This window comes from Giraffa tippelskirchi, chromosome 12, assembly GCF_054371585.1.
Source record: "Giraffa tippelskirchi isolate mGirTip1 chromosome 12, T2T-mGirTip1v1.2.pri, whole genome shotgun sequence".
Taxonomy (NCBI): domain Eukaryota; kingdom Metazoa; phylum Chordata; class Mammalia; order Artiodactyla; family Giraffidae; genus Giraffa; species Giraffa tippelskirchi.
The window spans coordinates 68,216,453-68,235,267 of NC_137286.1; the positions used below are offsets into that span (position 1 = coordinate 68,216,453).

At 54.8% G+C, this 18,815-nt stretch overlaps 2 protein-coding genes across 2 annotated transcripts; both read right to left on the reverse strand.

Annotated features, from left to right (window-relative positions):
- Positions 1–2,929: 2,929 nt before the first annotated feature.
- LOC145529916 (uncharacterized) lies at positions 2,930–7,144 on the reverse strand. Its single transcript, XM_081550683.1, has 3 exons — positions 5,320–7,144; positions 4,608–4,920; positions 2,930–4,357 (listed from the first exon to the last, which is right to left on the reverse strand). The coding sequence occupies exons 1-3, from the start codon at positions 5,554–5,556 to the stop codon at positions 3,729–3,731; spliced, it is 1,179 nt and encodes a 392-aa protein (XP_081406809.1). The 5' UTR covers positions 5,557–7,144; the 3' UTR covers positions 2,930–3,728.
- Positions 7,145–11,349: 4,205 nt separating this feature from the next.
- LOC145529880 (uncharacterized) lies at positions 11,350–16,416 on the reverse strand. Its single transcript, XM_081550643.1, has 3 exons — positions 12,966–16,416; positions 12,254–12,566; positions 11,350–12,003 (listed from the first exon to the last, which is right to left on the reverse strand). Exons 1-3 carry the CDS (start codon positions 13,200–13,202, stop codon positions 11,375–11,377), a joined length of 1,179 nt encoding a protein of 392 aa, XP_081406769.1. The 5' UTR covers positions 13,203–16,416; the 3' UTR covers positions 11,350–11,374.
- Positions 16,417–18,815: the final 2,399 nt, after the last annotated feature.

The following is an 18,815-nucleotide window of genomic DNA, read 5'->3' on the forward strand; positions in this document are numbered from 1 at the left end:
AGTATTAGAAATGCAAGTGATTTCTCTTCCCCTTCCTCCCTGTCCATCTCTCAGAGCCACCGGGAAACAGAGGCCTCATCCAGGGTCACACAGGCCTGAGGGAGTGCAACTAGACTGTTGTTTCTCCAGGCCCTCAGTGCTGGACATCATCCGGGATACTCTGTGTGTGTCTTCCTCAGTCTGCTGTCCCTTCAGACCTTTCCCTAGTTTTCACAGGCTTGTCGTGTTGGTGTTCTTTGTCTGTTTGGAGACACATCCTTGAGAAGCTTTGTGTTTCCACTCATTCGTCTCGCGATGTATGACCTGTCTTTTGCTTTTGTAATGAGGTCTTTCCCACAGTAGATATCTTTGATTTTGCAAAGTCCACTGTATTCTCTGGGTTGTTTTGTGAGCTGCCTTTTCGTTTTGTGTGTGAAGACTCAAAGCACATGTCCGGTTTCTGCTCATTGCTCTTCTAGATTTGTGACAAGTTTTCATGGAAACTTTGTCTAGGGATAACTGGAAGTGAACTCGGTGTAAGGTGTCAAGTCTCCATCTCCATTCATGTCATGCCCTGCAGTTTCCAATTCCCTGTTCCTGAGTGGTTTTGGAGACCTTGTGGGAAGTTTGGTTGCATCGGAGTTTGCGTTTCCACCTTGAGTAGATTCACACTGTTCTGCCCTCAGGGACACTGTCAAGGGGGAGTGAGGAGCTGCCTGCACTTCCAGCAGTGACCACACGGTGGGGCGAGTGCTGCTCTCCCCTCTGGGAGCCCCAGGCCACAGGCATCCCAGTGAGGAGCCAGCTCTGTGCTCAGCTGAAAGGAGTTAGTCTCTCAGGAGCCTCTGAGCCCTTGCCTTTGGATCACCCAGGGTGGGCATTTGCTGTGACAGAAAAAATTGCCCTGAATTCCATGGACGGAAGAGCCTGGCTGTGTGGAGTTCGTGAGTTGCCGTGAATCAGACACAACTGAGGACACAAAAATTCAATAGACTAAAACACTTTTTGGGGGTGGGGGGAGTGAAAGGGGGTGATGTGGGGTTTTTTGTCTTATATAATAGCCGAGGGAAATCTAGTTTAAACCTAAATTCACATAGATGGGAAAGGTATAGCTCTCCGTCACCCTATTAAAAAAAAAAAAAAAAAAACGACTTCACTTTTCTGAAAGCTTATTTAGTAGCTTCCTTGAGCAGTTCATTGTGAAGGATTTTTTTTTTTTTTCTGTGACATTGGCCTCATTAAAATGTACGGTTTGCCTTTACTGGATAATTTTGTTCATTGGTTTGTTAGGGAATCTTGGTAATATTTGAGTTTCCTGGGGAGTATGGTCACATGACCTGGCCCTGGCCAATCGGTGCGTTCCACCTCCCTGGCCACTGTGATTGGCTCTGGACTGGGGCAGTGCCCAATCGGGGCCCAGGGCCGGGCCTCACGTTGGAAGCCAGGGGAAGACGAGCTCTCGTCCTGCTGGGGTAGGGGAAGGGGTGGGGCCGGGGGAGGTCAGGCTCCAGCAGTGGGAGGGGCTTGAGGTCCGCCTGCGGCAGTTGGTGACCTTCCTGCTCCCCTCAGGGCAGAGCCGCCGGCCTGAGAATGAGGGCGCTGCTGAGCCCAAGGCGCTGGGATGGCCCGCTGCTGCTGTGGTCCCAGAGCTCCACCCGAGACCTGAGGGAGGCCGTCTGCCCGTGAGTCCTCTCCCGCTTGTCTGTCAGCTTGTTTGAACCATGCTGGGTTTTCTGCCCAGCTGGCTAAGGGGAGTCCCTGGAAATGCAAGGGTGTGGGTTTTGGCAGACTTCAGGGAAGACATGCCAGATGAGCCTGGGAGACTCCAGCTTAATCTGGATTCAGGAGATATCTCTTCGGGCCAGCTAGTAATTGTAGGATAAGCCTAATGAGTCTTCACAGGATGAAGAGAGTAACGTGCCAAGGTAGCAATCGATGTCCTCATTCGAGAGGATGAAGCTGGTGCTCAGAGAAGGGGGGAACTTGGCCACAGCAAGGAGGTGTGCACCCAGACAGAACCCCCAGATCCGGCCATTGGAGCTCAGGGAGGCCACTGGTGTGGCTTGTCCCTGTGGCAGGGGCCGAGGCACGCAGCCCACCCTGATTCCTGCGGGGGCCTGACTTGGGAAGTGCCATCTGGTAGCTTTGAGACTCACCAAACCAAATTGCACTGGAGAGAGGAAGGACACCTTCCTTCATCCACCCCCCACCCCCGCCGGATTCCCACATACCCTGACCCCTTTCTCTTGATTTCGGAGCCATTTCCAGAGTCCCGCTCATATGACCTCATTCGAAGTGCACTGTGGACGAGCTGCCATCTGCAGCTGCTACCACAGCAGCCAAGGGCTTTAGCTCCCGAGTACCTCCCTTCCTTTGGAACTTGGGGGCCCTCTACTCCCCACTTGCACACCACAGACCTTTGCTGAGGATTGTGGGGACCCTCACTCAGTTTGCAGCACGTTGTAGCCATCCCTGTCCTCTCAATACCTCCCTTGCCACTCAGCTTGTGAGCCCCTTTGGAGCAGCGTGGCCCACCTGGCTGCAACGGAAGAGACACAGCTGACAGTGAAACAACAGCTTAGATCTGACAGCCGGAAAGCTCTGTCAAAAGGGACCTCCCTCTTCACACCGTAGAGGCTGTAGGAGCCGCCAGGCTTTCGGAACCAGTGCAGGGGCCAAAATGACTCCACAGCCGTTTTCCTTCCTGGGGAGGGTTCTGGCTCGAGTGGGAATGGCTCAAGTCTCCTAAGGTTCTGAAAGCCCACTGTGTGCAGATTCACGGTACACAGAGAGGAGAAGGTGGAGTCCTGCCCTGGAGGTGGTCACAGCTCACGGATGAGCCAGGCAGGCAGGCAGGCAGGCAGGCAGGGCATGAGAACACCTGAGCTGCCTTCATGAGTGAATGGTGTGGGGGCAGAGGAAGAGAAGCCGGTCTGCTCCCCCATGTGGTGCCCAGGGCAGGTTGTCCCCAGAGGAAACCCTTACGACGGTGAGGACTCTCACTGCTGTTTCCCAAGGGGTTCCGTCGGTGCGTGTCTTCCCCGGAGCGGTCAGGCCGTCTCTAAAGTACACTGGCCATGGGCATTGCCTCTCCTTGGAACTTCCCACGTGTTTCTCTTTTTTATGGAACAGTGATTTTTCTAGAGGGGTTCTGGGCCACAAGGTTGTTGGGTCATTTTCTAGCCTTCTGTCGTGAAGAACGCTTTCCTGGGCGTTGGGGTGGTTTGTTGTTCCAGCTCCCTTTCTTGGCTTCTTTTGGGAGCTGGTGCAACAAGAGGAGCTCAGCCTCTGCCTTCTGGCTGAGATGTCACCCTTCAAACAGCAATGCCTGCCTGGAGATAATGATGGCATTTGCCAAAAGGGCTTCGTTTGGCACATGATATCTTGAAAGGACGTACACCGTCCTGTCAGCTATCAAAGGCTAGTTCAAATGACATAAAAATGAGAACTCTCCAATGGAGTCTTACAGTAGGTGGAGAGTCCGAAAGAAACTCCTTCAGTCATTTCACTGAGAGTCATTGATTGGGGACACCAAGAATATAGGAAGGAATGCAGAAAGAAAAGTTGAAATTGTGTTCAGGATCGGGGGGGAGGGATGAACAGGGCGTGCTTGCCTTGAATCCAGGCTTTGTTGGGGGGTGGGGCATAAAGATCAAACGGGTCTGAAACCACAAAGTGGTGATGGTAACACAGTATCACCAGAGTCACACAACAGTGTTCCCAAATTGCAACAATGATGAAAAAGTTTACTAATCCCAACTTAACCAACAAAAATACACGAAACCATACAAAAAGTAAAACATCACCAGTAAGGTGGAAACAAACCAAATGCAAAGCAGTTCAGGGGAAAGGAACTCCATGTCCCCTGGGGGCAGACCGAGTTGACGGCGTCCACGGTGAGCCGACAGGGATGGAGGCGGCAGAGCCGACCGCTCCCCTGGACGTGGTGTTTCCGGCAAGGGCTCTGGGTCTCTGTCCAGAGCGGGGGCTCGTTCTTCCTGCAGGGGCGGGTGAGTCATCGTCAGCGTCTGGGTGTTGCGCGGGAGCCAGGGCAGGCTCTCCCTGCCGAGGCGGTGACTCCTCCTCTGCCTCGGGTTCTCCTGCCAAAGCCCGAGCAGGTACAGGTGCACGTGGAGGTGGAGGTTCTGGCTGAGGGGGTGGGACATCAGTGCCTGGGGCTGGGGGTCCTGCAGGCACGGAGATCCGATCTGCCCGGTGTGCTGGCCAGAACCCAGCTGGCCTGGTGTCTCTGCGAGGGCAAGTCTCGGTTCTCCATCTGCCCTCGGTGGATCCCTGGGTCCTGCACCTGGAGCCACCACCTCTGTAGGGACAGGTCTGGGAAGTGGAGCCTGGTTCCAGTTGGAGGCCAGTGCTAGAGCTGGGGGAGAAGCAAAGTTTGCCCACAGGCCAGCCTTGGCATGTGCGTATCCCGGGACAGAAAGCTTCCAAGAGATTCCCAAAGAATACCCAGGGTCGGATGTCTTTTGGGACTGAAGTGTGCAAGATGGGGGTGGGGGTGTGAGGCCAGCGCTTGCTGTAGGCCCAGCAGCATCTTTCGGGGACTCGTCCCTGTGTAGCTCAGCACCCCCTCCCCACACACTCCCGTGCACCAGCCCCAGCGTCCTCACCTCTGTGCTCTGGCGTGCTGGGCTCCAGGTCCTCCTGCTGCCTCAGAGGCCGGGGTTCTCGGGACTCCGGGTCGGAGCCGGGTGTGCTGAGCTCCGTGGCAGCCTCAGACTGGGCCGCCGGGTGTATCCTGGGCGGTGTCTCGGCAGCAGGCCTTCCCCGCCTCCGCTTCGCCCCCGGTGGGGCTGATGCCTCCGTGGGCACGCTCACCTGGAGCCTGCACTGGGCCTCAGGGGCGGGGGGGTGGTGCTCCGACCCCTCCCTCCGGGAGGTGGACGGGGTGTCCCCGTCCTCGGCCTCATCACGTGGGAAGCTCTGCAACGACAGTGACCGTCAGCCAGCCGTGCTGGGAGTTTTCCGAGCTGGGCCTGGCCAGTGGAGCCGCTGCTTCTGCCTGCTCGAACTTCTCTTCCCAGAAGGGTCAGAGACGTGTGTCTGCTCAGATCCCCACCCGGGAGGAAAGAGACCCACCTGAGGGTGTGAGGCCAGCCTGGGCGGCCGGCGCTGCCCGCACTCTCCCCATCCCAGCCAGCCTGCTCTCCCCTGGGGTGTGGACACAACTTGCCCGTCGGCTTCTGACCCCACATCCGCCTGGGCTTCCTTGAGGGAGACACACCCCGAGAAACCCGCATCCACACACACAGGCAAAGGACCCGGTGTTTCCGGGTGGCATGGGAGAGGTGGCCTGGCCCGGCCTGGGGCTCCCCGTGTTACCTTTCTGTTTCTCCGGGCAAAGGGCCAGAGGCCTCTCGGGGGTGCCCTGAGCCAACGTTGACAGGGTGCCCACGCACACTGCCTGTGAGCTCTCCTGAGGCCCCGGCCTCTGGGCAGGGGCAAACAGCAGAACATCCTGGCAGCAAGTGATCTGGCTGGGGGCTCCTCTCCGCTCTGGAGGCCTGGATACCCGGGTTGCGGGTTCTGTTGGGTTCTGTTGCCGGCAGGTGACATCATTTCCTGGGGTTCGTGCTGAGGTCCCTTCCCCAAAGCTTCCCAAGGGAATCTCTGGGTTTCTGACTGCTCGACCACCCCCCTTAGGCCATGTGCAGGCACAGTGACAGCCACACTGCCCAGCCCACAGCCCTGGGGAGGCCTGGGTGCAGCCAGGGCCTGAGCTCCGAGGACCCCGCTGCTCTCAGACCAGGCTCCTTCTTCTCATAAGTGGTGTGGCCCTGGACAAGCGTATGCCCCTCAGGGTTTCCCCAGTCTCTCCATCTGCAGAGTGGGGGTCATTCTCCCATCTGCTTCCTAGTTCTGTCGGCCTACGAGCAGCTCCATGCCTTTCCACCTGGGGCCGATATCACGTGGAGCTTGTGCGCTGAGACTTCAGAAAGAAAGACTCCATCCAGGGCTGACACAGCACAGAATGGGGCAGAACGAGGCCTGGATGCGCCGTGGTACCCAGGAAAAGGCACTCCCCCTCCTGACTGTTTTGAGACCCCGCATCCAAGTTGGAGGACCGAAAGGAAGACTCGAAGGTCTCCCTCTCTTATAGAAAAGAGTAGCCAACTTTCTGGTCCTCTGTTTCCATTGAGATTCTGTTCAAGTGTCCCAGCTCGGCTTCTGCGGGTGGCTGAGCTTCTAAGGGCTCCCTGCGTTCTTGTCTTTTCCTCTCCAAACCTTCCGTCCTTTTCCCCCTTCTGGGGTGGATGGGCGCTGTCGTTGCTTCTACCTTCGAGACAGATTGATGAAAAGTCTGGACCGTCGATTCCTTTCCTCTCTCTGGTTCCGTGTCTCTCTCTGGCTCTGTCCCTCTCTTTTCCCTTCTCGATTCAGTCTGTGTCTTCCTCTTTCTCTCTCGTGTGTGGATGGATGGATGCTAGGAATGCACATGTATATGATTAGATGAGGGTTATGTTTTAGGGATAGGTTAGAGGGAGAGAAAGGCTTTAGGTCGGAGTTGGTCATGGGGGAAGGGTCAAGGGTGGTGGTGGTGTTTCTTGGAATCTGAGTGCTGTGCATTCTTCGTCTCTTTCCATATGAACCCCTTCTCAGATACACCACTTGCAAGGAGTCTCTCATGTTCCGTTTCCTATCTTTTGCATTTCTGAATGCTTAGCTTCTCTGTTGTGAAGAGGTTCCATTGGATGGAAACCCGTTGGCGTACTTCGTTTTCCTCTTTCCCTTACTTGAAGAGACCCATTTCTACCTCCGCCCAGCAAATGGCAAGGAGACTCTGATGTTAAGGAGCCTTTGACCTACGCTTCTTTCTAGCTATCTCATGATATCAGTCTTTAGGGTGAGGTTTTTCCCCGATATTGAGGTGGTGTGAGATCAAAACCAATAGCGTTCTTCAGATGTAGCTGTCTGGTTTTCCCATGGACATTTATTGAAGAGGCTTTCTTGTTCCCATTTGGATATTCTCCCCTTCTGTGTCAGAGATGAGTTGACCATGGATGCCGGGGTTTGTTTCTGGACCCTCAACTTTATTCCATCGATCTGGATCTGTGTGTGTTGTTGTATTCCCAATAGCATACTGTCCTGCTGCTGCCGCTGCGGCTAAGTCACTTCAGTCGTGCCTGACTCTGTGCGACCCCATGGCCTGCAGCCTACCAGGCTCCTCCGTCCATGGCATTTTCCAGGCAAGAGTACTGGAGTGGGTCGCCATCGCCTTCTCCGATACTCTCCTGAGGATCCTAGTTTGGTCGTCTAATTTCCTTTCACACAACCTTGGATGTCCGTATCGGGGCTTTTTCGTCGGATTGTATTGACAATTTAGGCTCTTTTCTGTTTCCGTACCCCTTTTGCAATTCTTTGTTCGGTGCGAAAATGCATTGGCCTTTTGGGAGGAATAGCATCGAAGCTGTGGATTGCCTTGTGGGGCTGTGACATCATTTTCCCAATAGGAATTCTTTCAAGCCCTGAGCACAGCTTCTCTTTCCAGTGGTTGGTGTGGGCTTGATCTTCCTTCTTCCATCTCTCGCCGTTTTGTCAGGACAGGTCCTTCCTTCCCTTCTGGGTTAGATGGACTCGTGGGTATCACTTCAGTGAATGGCATTGTCAGTGGGGGTGATAATTCCCTTCTCATTGGAAGACTTTGCTGTGAGTATTAGAAATGCAAGTGATTTCTCTTCCCCTTCCTCCCTGTCCATCTCTCAGAGCCACCGGGAAACAGAGGCCTCATCCAGGGTCACACAGGCCTGAGGGAGTGCAACTAGACTGTTGTTTCTCCAGGCCCTCAGTGCTGGACATCATCCGGGATACTGTGTGTGTGTCTTCCTCAGTCTGCTGTCCCTTCAGACCTTTCCCTAGTTTTCACAGGCTTGTCGTGTTGGTGTTCTTTGTCTGTTTGGAGACACATCCTTGAGAAGCTTTGTGTTTCCACTCATTCGTCTCGCGATGTATGACCTGTCTTTTGCTTTTGTAATGAGGTCTTTCCCACAGTAGATATCTTTGATTTTGCAAAGTCCACTGTATTCTCTGGGTTGTTTTGTGAGCTGCCTTTTCGTTTTGTGTGTGAAGACTCAAAGCACATGTCCGGTTTCTGCTCATTGCTCTTCTAGATTTGTGACAAGTTTTCATGGAAACTTTGTCTAGGGATAACTGGAAGTGAACTCGGTGTAAGGTGTCAAGTCTCCATCTCCATTCATGTCATGCCCTGCAGTTTCCAATTCCCTGTTCCTGAGTGGTTTTGGAGACCTTGTGGGAAGTTTGGTTGCATCGGACTTTGCGTTTCCACCTTGAGTAGATTCACACTGTTCTGCCCTCAGGGACACTGTCAAGGGGGAGTGAGGAGCTGCCTGCACTTCCAGCAGTGACCACACGGTGGGGCGAGTGCTGCTCTCCCCTCTGGGAGCCCCAGGCCACAGGCATCCCAGTGAGGAGCCAGCTCTGTGCTCAGCTGAAAGGAGTTAGTCTCTCAGGAGCCTCTGAGCCCTTGCCTTTGGATCACCCAGGGTGGGCATTTGCTGTGACAGAAAAAATTGCCCTGAATTCCATGGACGGAAGAGCCTGGCTGTGTGGAGTTCGTGAGTTGCCGTGAATCAGACACAACTGAGGACACAAAAATTCAATAGACTAAAACACTTTTTGGGGGTGGGGGGAGTGAAAGGGGGTGATGTGGGGTTTTTTGTCTTATATAATAGCCGAGGGAAATCTAGTTTAAACCTAAATTCACATAGATGGGAAAGGTATAGCTCTCCGTCACCCTATTAAAAAAAAAAAAAAAAAAACGACTTCACTTTTCTGAAAGCTTATTTAGTAGCTTCCTTGAGCAGTTCATTGTGAAGGATTTTTTTTTTTTTCTGTGACATTGGCCTCATTAAAATGTACGGTTTGCCTTTACTGGATAATTTTGTTCATTGGTTTGTTAGGGAATCTTGGTAATATTTGAGTTTCCTGGGGAGTATGGTCACATGACCTGGCCCTGGCCAATCGGTGCGTTCCACCTCCCTGGCCACTGTGATTGGCTCCGGACTGGGGCAGTGCCCAATCGGGGCCCAGGGCCGGGCCTCACGTTGGAAGCCAGGGGAAGACGAGCTCTCGTCCTGCTGGGGTAGGGGAAGGGGTGGGGCCGGGGGAGGTCAGGCTCCAGCAGTGGGAGGGGCTTGAGGTCCGCCTGCGGCAGTTGGTGACCTTCCTGCTCCCCTCAGGGCAGAGCCGCCGGCCTGAGAATGAGGGCGCTGCTGAGCCCAAGGCGCTGGGATGGCCCGCTGCTGCTGTGGTCCCAGAGCTCCACCCGAGACCTGAGGGAGGCCGTCTGCCCGTGAGTCCTCTCCCGCTTGTCTGTCAGCTTGTTTGAACCATGCTGGGTTTTCTGCCCAGCTGGCTAAGGGGAGTCCCTGGAAATGCAAGGGTGTGGGTTTTGGCAGACTTCAGGGAAGACATGCCAGATGAGCCTGGGAGACTCCAGCTTAATCTGGATTCAGGAGATATCTCTTCGGGCCAGCTAGTAATTGTAGGATAAGCCTAATGAGTCTTCACAGGATGAAGAGAGTAACGTGCCAAGGTAGCAATCGATGTCCTCATTCGAGAGGATGAAGCTGGTGCTCAGAGAAGGGGGGAACTTGGCCACAGCAAGGAGGTGTGCACCCAGACAGAACCCCCAGATCCGGCCATTGGAGCTCAGGGAGGCCACTGGTGTGGCTTGTCCCTGTGGCAGGGGCCGAGGCACGCAGCCCACCCTGATTCCTGCGGGGGCCTGACTTGGGAAGTGCCATCTGGTAGCTTTGAGACTCACCAAACCAAATTGCACTGGAGAGAGGAAGGACACCTTCCTTCATCCACCCCCCACCCCCGCCGGATTCCCACATACCCTGACCCCTTTCTCTTGATTTCGGAGCCATTTCCAGAGTCCCGCTCATATGACCTCATTCGAAGTGCACTGTGGACGAGCTGCCATCTGCAGCTGCTACCACAGCAGCCAAGGGCTTTAGCTCCCGAGTACCTCCCTTCCTTTGGAACTTGGGGGCCCTCTACTCCCCACTTGCACACCACAGACCTTTGCTGAGGATTGTGGGGACCCTCACTCAGTTTGCAGCACGTTGTAGCCATCCCTGTCCTCTCAATACCTCCCTTGCCACTCAGCTTGTGAGCCCCTTTGGAGCAGCGTGGCCCACCTGGCTGCAACGGAAGAGACACAGCTGACAGTGAAACAACAGCTTAGATCTGACAGCCGGAAAGCTCTGTCAAAAGGGACCTCCCTCTTCACACCGTAGAGGCTGTAGGAGCCGCCAGGCTTTCGGAACCAGTGCAGGGGCCAAAATGACTCCACAGCCGTTTTCCTTCCTGGGGAGGGTTCTGGCTCGAGTGGGAATGGCTCAAGTCTCCTAAGGTTCTGAAAGCCCACTGTGTGCAGATTCACGGTACACAGAGAGGAGAAGGTGGAGTCCTGCCCTGGAGGTGGTCACAGCTCACGGATGAGCCAGGCAGGCAGGCAGGCAGGCAGGCAGGGCATGAGAACACCTGAGCTGCCTTCATGAGTGAATGGTGTGGGGGCAGAGGAAGAGAAGCCGGTCTGCTCCCCCATGTGGTGCCCAGGGCAGGTTGTCCCCAGAGGAAACCCTTACGACGGTGAGGACTCTCACTGCTGTTTCCCAAGGGGTTCCGTCGGTGCGTGTCTTCCCCGGAGCGGTCAGGCCGTCTCTAAAGTACACTGGCCATGGGCATTGCCTCTCCTTGGAACTTCCCACGTGTTTCTCTTTTTTATGGAACAGTGATTTTTCTAGAGGGGTTCTGGGCCACAAGGTTGTTGGGTCATTTTCTAGCCTTCTGTCGTGAAGAACGCTTTCCTGGGCGTTGGGGTGGTTTGTTGTTCCAGCTCCCTTTCTTGGCTTCTTTTGGGAGCTGGTGCAACAAGAGGAGCTCAGCCTCTGCCTTCTGGCTGAGATGTCACCCTTCAAACAGCAATGCCTGCCTGGAGATAATGATGGCATTTGCCAAAAGGGCTTCGTTTGGCACATGATATCTTGAAAGGACGTACACCGTCCTGTCAGCTATCAAAGGCTAGTTCAAATGACATAAAAATGAGAACTCTCCAATGGAGTCTTACAGTAGGTGGAGAGTCCGAAAGAAACTCCTTCAGTCATTTCACTGAGAGTCATTGATTGGGGACACCAAGAATATAGGAAGGAATGCAGAAAGAAAAGTTGAAATTGTGTTCAGGATCGGGGGGGAGGGATGAACAGGGCGTGCTTGCCTTGAATCCAGGCTTTGTTGGGGGGTGGGGCATAAAGATCAAACGGGTCTGAAACCACAAAGTGGTGATGGTAACACAGTATCACCAGAGTCACACAACAGTGTTCCCAAATTGCAACAATGATGAAAAAGTTTACTAATCCCAACTTAACCAACAAAAATACACGAAACCATACAAAAAGTAAAACATCACCAGTAAGGTGGAAACAAACCAAATGCAAAGCAGTTCAGGGGAAAGGAACTCCATGTCCCCTGGGGGCAGACCGAGTTGACGGCGTCCACGGTGAGCCGACAGGGATGGAGGCGGCAGAGCCGACCGCTCCCCTGGACGTGGTGTTTCCGGCAAGGGCTCTGGGTCTCTGTCCAGAGCGGGGGCTCGTTCTTCCTGCAGGGGCGGGTGAGTCATCGTCGGCGTCTGGGTGTTGCGCGGGAGCCAGGGCAGGCTCTCCCTGCCGAGGCGGTGACTCCTCCTCTGCCTCGGGTTCTCCTGCCAAAGCCCGAGCAGGTACAGGTGCACGTGGAGGTGGAGGTTCTGGCTGAGGGGGTGGGACATCAGTGCCTGGGGCTGGGGGTCCTGCAGGCACGGAGATCCGATCTGCCCGGTGTGCTGGCCAGAACCCAGCTGGCCTGGTGTCTCTGCGAGGGCAAGTCTCGGTTCTCCATCTGCCCTCGGTGGATCCCTGGGTCCTGCACCTGGAGCCACCACCTCTGTAGGGACAGGTCTGGGAAGTGGAGCCTGGTTCCAGTTGGAGGCCAGTGCTAGAGCTGGGGGAGAAGCAAAGTTTGCCCACAGGCCAGCCTTGGCATGTGCGTATCCCGGGACAGAAAGCTTCCAAGAGATTCCCAAAGAATACCCAGGGTCGGATGTCTTTTGGGACTGAAGTGTGCAAGATGGGGGTGGGGGTGTGAGGCCAGCGCTTGCTGTAGGCCCAGCAGCATCTTTCGGGGACTCGTCCCTGTGTAGCTCAGCACCCCCTCCCCACACACTCCCGTGCACCAGCCCCAGCGTCCTCACCTCTGTGCTCTGGCGTGCTGGGCTCCAGGTCCTCCTGCTGCCTCAGAGGCCGGGGTTCTCGGGACTCCGGGTCGGAGCCGGGTGTGCTGAGCTCCGTGGCAGCCTCAGACTGGGCCGCCGGGTGTATCCTGGGCGGTGTCTCGGCAGCAGGCCTTCCCCGCCTCCGCTTCGCCCCCGGTGGGGCTGATGCCTCCGTGGGCACGCTCACCTGGAGCCTGCACTGGGCCTCAGGGGCGGGGGGGTGGTGCTCCGACCCCTCCCTCCGGGAGGTGGACGGGGTGTCCCCGTCCTCGGCCTCATCACGTGGGAAGCTCTGCAACGACAGTGACCGTCAGCCAGCCGTGCTGGGAGTTTTCCGAGCTGGGCCTGGCCAGTGGAGCCGCTGCTTCTGCCTGCTCGAACTTCTCTTCCCAGAAGGGTCAGAGACGTGTGTCTGCTCAGATCCCCACCCGGGAGGAAAGAGACCCACCTGAGGGTGTGAGGCCAGCCTGGGCGGCCGGCGCTGCCCGCACTCTCCCCATCCCAGCCAGCCTGCTCTCCCCTGGGGTGTGGACACAACTTGCCCGTCGGCTTCTGACCCCACATCCGCCTGGGCTTCCTTGAGGGAGACACACCCCGAGAAACCCGCATCCACACACACAGGCAAAGGACCCGGTGTTTCCGGGTGGCATGGGAGAGGTGGCCTGGCCCGGCCTGGGGCTCCCCGTGTTACCTTTCTGTTTCTCCGGGCAAAGGGCCAGAGGCCTCTCGGGGGTGCCCTGAGCCAACGTTGACAGGGTGCCCACGCACACTGCCTGTGAGCTCTCCTGAGGCCCCGGCCTCTGGGCAGGGGCAAACAGCAGAACATCCTGGCAGCAAGTGATCTGGCTGGGGGCTCCTCTCCGCTCTGGAGGCCTGGATACCCGGGTTGCGGGTTCTGTTGGGTTCTGTTGCCGGCAGGTGACATCATTTCCTGGGGTTCGTGCTGAGGTCCCTTCCCCAAAGCTTCCCAAGGGAATCTCTGGGTTTCTGACTGCTCGACCACCCCCCTTAGGCCATGTGCAGGCACAGTGACAGCCACACTGCCCAGCCCACAGCCCTGGGGAGGCCTGGGTGCAGCCAGGGCCTGAGCTCCGAGGACCCCGCTGCTCTCAGACCAGGCTCCTTCTTCTCATAAGTGGTGTGGCCCTGGACAAGCGTATGCCCCTCAGGGTTTCCCCAGTCTCTCCATCTGCAGAGTGGGGGTCATTCTCCCATCTGCTTCCTAGTTCTGTCGGCCTACGAGCAGCTCCATGCCTTTCCACCTGGGGCCGATATCACGTGGAGCTTGTGCGCTGAGACTTCAGAAAGAAAGACTCCATCCAGGGCTGACACAGCACAGAATGGGGCAGAACGAGGCCTGGATGCGCCGTGGTACCCAGGAAAAGGCACTCCCCCTCCTGACTGTTTTGAGACCCCGCATCCAAGTTGGAGGACCGAAAGGAAGACTCGAAGGTCTCCCTCTCTTATAGAAAAGAGTAGCCAACTTTCTGGTCCTCTGTTTCCATTGAGATTCTGTTCAAGTGTCCCAGCTCGGCTTCTGCGGGTGGCTGAGCTTCTAAGGGCTCCCTGCGTTCTTGTCTTTTCCTCTCCAAACCTTCCGTCCTTTTCCCCCTTCTGGGGTGGATGGGCGCTGTCGTTGCTTCTACCTTCGAGACAGATTGATGAAAAGTCTGGACCGTCGATTCCTTTCCTCTCTCTGGTTCCGTGTCTCTCTCTGGCTCTGTCCCTCTCTTTTCCCTTCTCGATTCAGTCTGTGTCTTCCTCTTTCTCTCTCGTGTGTGGATGGATGGATGCTAGGAATGCACATGTATATGATTAGATGAGGGTTATGTTTTAGGGATAGGTTAGAGGGAGAGAAAGGCTTTAGGTCGGAGTTGGTCATGGGGGAAGGGTCAAGGGTGGTGGTGGTGTTTCTTGGAATCTGAGTGCTGTGCATTCTTCGTCTCTTTCCATATGAACCCCTTCTCAGATACACCACTTGCAAGGAGTCTCTCATGTTCCGTTTCCTATCTTTTGCATTTCTGAATGCTTAGCTTCTCTGTTGTGAAGAGGTTCCATTGGATGGAAACCCGTTGGCGTACTTCGTTTTCCTCTTTCCCTTACTTGAAGAGACCCATTTCTACCTCCGCCCAGCAAATGGCAAGGAGACTCTGATGTTAAGGAGCCTTTGACCTACGCTTCTTTCTAGCTATCTCATGATATCAGTCTTTAGGGTGAGGTTTTTCCCCGATATTGAGGTGGTGTGAGATCAAAACCAATAGCGTTCTTCAGATGTAGCTGTCTGGTTTTCCCATGGACATTTATTGAAGAGGCTTTCTTGTTCCCATTTGGATATTCTCCCCTTCTGTGTCAGAGATGAGTTGACCATGGATGCCGGGGTTTGTTTCTGGACCCTCAACTTTATTCCATCGATCTGGATCTGTGTGTGTTGTTGTATTCCCAATAGCATACTGTCCTGCTGCTGCCGCTGCGGCTAAGTCACTTCAGTCGTGCCTGACTCTGTGCGACCCCATGGCCTGCAGCCTACCAGGCTCCTCCGTCCATGGCATTTTCCAGGCAAGAGTACTGGAGTGGGTCGCCATCGCCTTCTCCGATACTCTCCTGAGGATCCTAGTTTGGTCGTCTAATTTCCTTTCACACAACCTTGGATGTCCGTATCGGGGCTTTTTCGTCGGATTGTATTGACAATTTAGGCTCTTTTCTGTTTCCGTACCCCTTTTGCAATTCTTTGTTCGGTGCGAAAATGCATTGGCCTTTTGGGAGGAATAGCATCGAAGCTGTGGATTGCCTTGTGGGGCTGTGACATCATTTTCCCAATAGGAATTCTTTCAAGCCCTGAGCACAGCTTCTCTTTCCAGTGGTTGGTGTGGGCTTGATCTTCCTTCTTCCATCTCTCGCCGTTTTGTCAGGACAGGTCCTTCCTTCCCTTCTGGGTTAGATGGACTCGTGGGTATCACTTCAGTGAATGGCATTGTCAGTGGGGGTGATAATTCCCTTCTCATTGGAAGACTTTGCTGTGAGTATTAGAAATGCAAGTGATTTCTCTTCCCCTTCCTCCCTGTCCATCTCTCAGAGCCACCGGGAAACAGAGGCCTCATCCAGGGTCACACAGGCCTGAGGGAGTGCAACTAGACTGTTGTTTCTCCAGGCCCTCAGTGCTGGACATCATCCGGGATACTCTGTGTGTGTCTTCCTCAGTCTGCTGTCCCTTCAGACCTTTCCCTAGTTTTCACAGGCTTGTCGTGTTGGTGTTCTTTGTCTGTTTGGAGACACATCCTTGAGAAGCTTTGTGTTTCCACTCATTCGTCTCGCGATGTATGACCTGTCTTTTGCTTTTGTAATGAGGTCTTTCCCACAGTAGATATCTTTGATTTTGCAAAGTCCACTGTATTCTCTGGGTTGTTTTGTGAGCTGCCTTTTCGTTTTGTGTGTGAAGACTCAAAGCACATGTCCGGTTTCTGCTCATTGCTCTTCTAGATTTGTGACAAGTTTTCATGGAAACTTTGTCTAGGGATAACTGGAAGTGAACTCGGTGTAAGGTGTCAAGTCTCCATCTCCATTCATGTCATGCCCTGCAGTTTCCAATTCCCTGTTCCTGAGTGGTTTTGGAGACCTTGTGGGAAGTTTGGTTGCATCGGAGTTTGCGTTTCCACCTTGAGTAGATTCACACTGTTCTGCCCTCAGGGACACTGTCAAGGGGGAGTGAGGAGCTGCCTGCACTTCCAGCAGTGACCACACGGTGGGGCGAGTGCTGCTCTCCCCTCTGGGAGCCCCAGGCCACAGGCATCCCAGTGAGGAGCCAGCTCTGTGCTCAGCTGAAAGGAGTTAGTCTCTCAGGAGCCTCTGAGCCCTTGCCTTTGGATCACCCAGGGTGGGCATTTGCTGTGACAGAAAAAATTGCCCTGAATTCCATGGACGGAAGAGCCTGGCTGTGTGGAGTTCGTGAGTTGCCGTGAATCAGACACAACTGAGGACACAAAAATTCAATAGACTAAAACACTTTTTGGGGGTGGGGGGAGTGAAAGGGGGTGATGTGGGGTTTTTTGTCTTATATAATAGCCGAGGGAAATCTAGTTTAAACCTAAATTCACATAGATGGGAAAGGTATAGCTCTCCGTCACCCTATTAAAAAAAAAAAAAAAAAAAAACGACTTCACTTTTCTGAAAGCTTATTTAGTAGCTTCCTTGAGCAGTTCATTGTGAAGGATTTTTTTTTTTTTCTGTGACATTGGCCTCATTAAAATGTACGGTTTGCCTTTACTGGATAATTTTGTTCATTGGTTTGTTAGGGAATCTTGGTAATATTTGAGTTTCCTGGGGAGTATGGTCACATGACCTGGCCCTGGCCAATCGGTGCGTTCCACCTCCCTGGCCACTGTGATTGGCTCCGGACTGGGGCAGTGCCCAATCGGGGCCCAGGGCCGGGCCTCACGTTGGAAGCCAGGGGAAGACGAGCTCTCGTCCTGCTGGGGTAGGGGAAGGGGTGGGGCCGGGGGAGGTCAGGCTCCAGCAGTGGGAGGGGCTTGAGGTCCGCCTGCGGCAGTTGGTGACCTTCCTGCTCCCCTCAGGGCAGAGCCGCCGGCCTGAGAATGAGGGCGCTGCTGAGCCCAAGGCGCTGGGATGGCCCGCTGCTGCTGTGGTCCCAGAGCTCCACCCGAGACCTGAGGGAGGCCGTCTGCCCGTGAGTCCTCTCCCGCTTGTCTGTCAGCTTGTTTGAACCATGCTGGGTTTTCTGCCCAGCTGGCTAAGGGGAGTCCCTGGAAATGCAAGGGTGTGGGTTTTGGCAGACTTCAGGGAAGACATGCCAGATGAGCCTGGGAGACTCCAGCTTAATCTGGATTCAGGAGATATCTCTTCGGGCCAGCTAGTAATTGTAGGATAAGCCTAATGAGTCTTCACAGGATGAAGAGAGTAACGTGCCAAGGTAGCAATCGATGTCCTCATTCGAGAGGATGAAGCTGGTGCTCAGAGAAGGGGGGAACTTGGCCACAGCAAGGAGGTGTGCACCCAGACAGAACCCCCAGATCCGGCCATTGGAGCTCAGGGAGGCCACTGGTGTGGCTTGTCCCTGTGGCAGGGGCCGAGGCACGCAGCCCACCCTGATTCCTGCGGGGGCCTGACTTGGGAAGTGCCATCTGGTAGCTTTGAGACTCACCAAACCAAATTGCACTGGAGAGAGGAAGGACACCTTCCTTCATCCACCCCCCACCCCCGCCGGATTCCCACATACCCTGACCCCTTTCTCTTGATTTCGGAGCCATTTCCAGAGTCCCGCTCATATGACCTCATTCGAAGTGCACTGTGGACGAGCTGCCATCTGCAGCTGCTACCACAGCAGCCAAGGGCTTTAGCTCCCGAGTACCTCCCTTCCTTTGGAACTTGGGGGCCCTCTACTCCCCACTTGCACACCACAGACCTTTGCTGAGGATTGTGGGGACCCTCACTCAGTTTGCAGCACGTTGTAGCCATCCCTGTCCTCTCAATACCTCCCTTGCCACTCAGCTTGTGAGCCCCTTTGGAGCAGCGTGGCCCACCTGGCTGCAACGGAAGAGACACAGCTGACAGTGAAACAACAGCTTAGATCTGACAGCCGGAAAGCTCTGTCAAAAGGGACCTCCCTCTTCACACCGTAGAGGCTGTAGGAGCCGCCAGGCTTTCGGAACCAGTGCAGGGGCCAAAATGACTCCACAGCCGTTTTCCTTCCTGGGGAGGGTTCTGGCTCGAGTGGGAATGGCTCAAGTCTCCTAAGGTTCTGAAAGCCCACTGTGTGCAGATTCACGGTACACAGAGAGGAGAAGGTGGAGTCCTGCCCTGGAGGTGGTCACAGCTCACGGATGAGCCAGGCAGGCAGGCAGGCAGGCAGGCAGGGCATGAGAACACCTGAGCTGCCTTCATGAGTGAATGGTGTGGGGGCAGAGGAAGAGAAGCCGGTCTGCTCCCCCATGTGGTGCCCAGGGCAGGTTGTCCCCAGAGGAAACCCTTACGACGGTGAGGACTCTCACTGCTGTTTCCCAAGGGGTTCCATCGGTGCGTGTCTTCCCCGGAGCGGTCAGGCCGTCTCTAAAGTACACTGGCCATGGGCATTGCCTCTCCTTGGAACTTCCCACGTGTTTCTCTTTTTTATGGAACAGTGATTTTTCTAGAGGGGTTCTGGGCCACAAGGTTGTTGGGTCATTTTCTAGCCTTCTGTCGTGAAGAACGCTTTCCTGGGCGTTGGGGTGGTTTGTTGTTCCAGCTCCCTTTCTTGGCTTCTTTTGGGAGCTGGTGCAACAAGAGGAGCTCAGCCTCTGCCTTCTGGCTGAGATGTCACCCTTCAAACAGCAATGCCTGCCTGGAGATAATGATGGCATTTGCCAACAGGGCTTCGTTTGGCACATGATATCTTGAAAGGACGTACACCGTCCTGTCAGCTATCAAAGGCTAGTTCAAATGACATAAAAATGAGAACTCTCCAATGGAGTCTTACAGTAGGTGGAGAGTCCGAAAGAAACTCCTTCAGTCATTTCACTGAGAGTCATTGATTGGGGACACCAAGAATATA

Coding starts and splice junctions, on each gene's coding strand:
- LOC145529916 (XM_081550683.1), bottom strand. CDS start 5,556: ATGATGTCACCTGCCGGCAACAGAACCCAACAGAACCCGCAACCCGGG. Junction 4,921..5,319: donor TTGCCCGGAGAAACAGAAAG/GTAACACGGGGA, acceptor CTGTCGTTGCAG/AGCTTCCCACGTGATGAGGC. Junction 4,358..4,607: donor CAGCACGCCAGAGCACAGAG/GTGAGGACGCTG, acceptor CTTCTCCCCCAG/CTCTAGCACTGGCCTCCAAC.
- LOC145529880 (XM_081550643.1), bottom strand. CDS start 13,202: ATGATGTCACCTGCCGGCAACAGAACCCAACAGAACCCGCAACCCGGG. Junction 12,567..12,965: donor TTGCCCGGAGAAACAGAAAG/GTAACACGGGGA, acceptor CTGTCGTTGCAG/AGCTTCCCACGTGATGAGGC. Junction 12,004..12,253: donor CAGCACGCCAGAGCACAGAG/GTGAGGACGCTG, acceptor CTTCTCCCCCAG/CTCTAGCACTGGCCTCCAAC.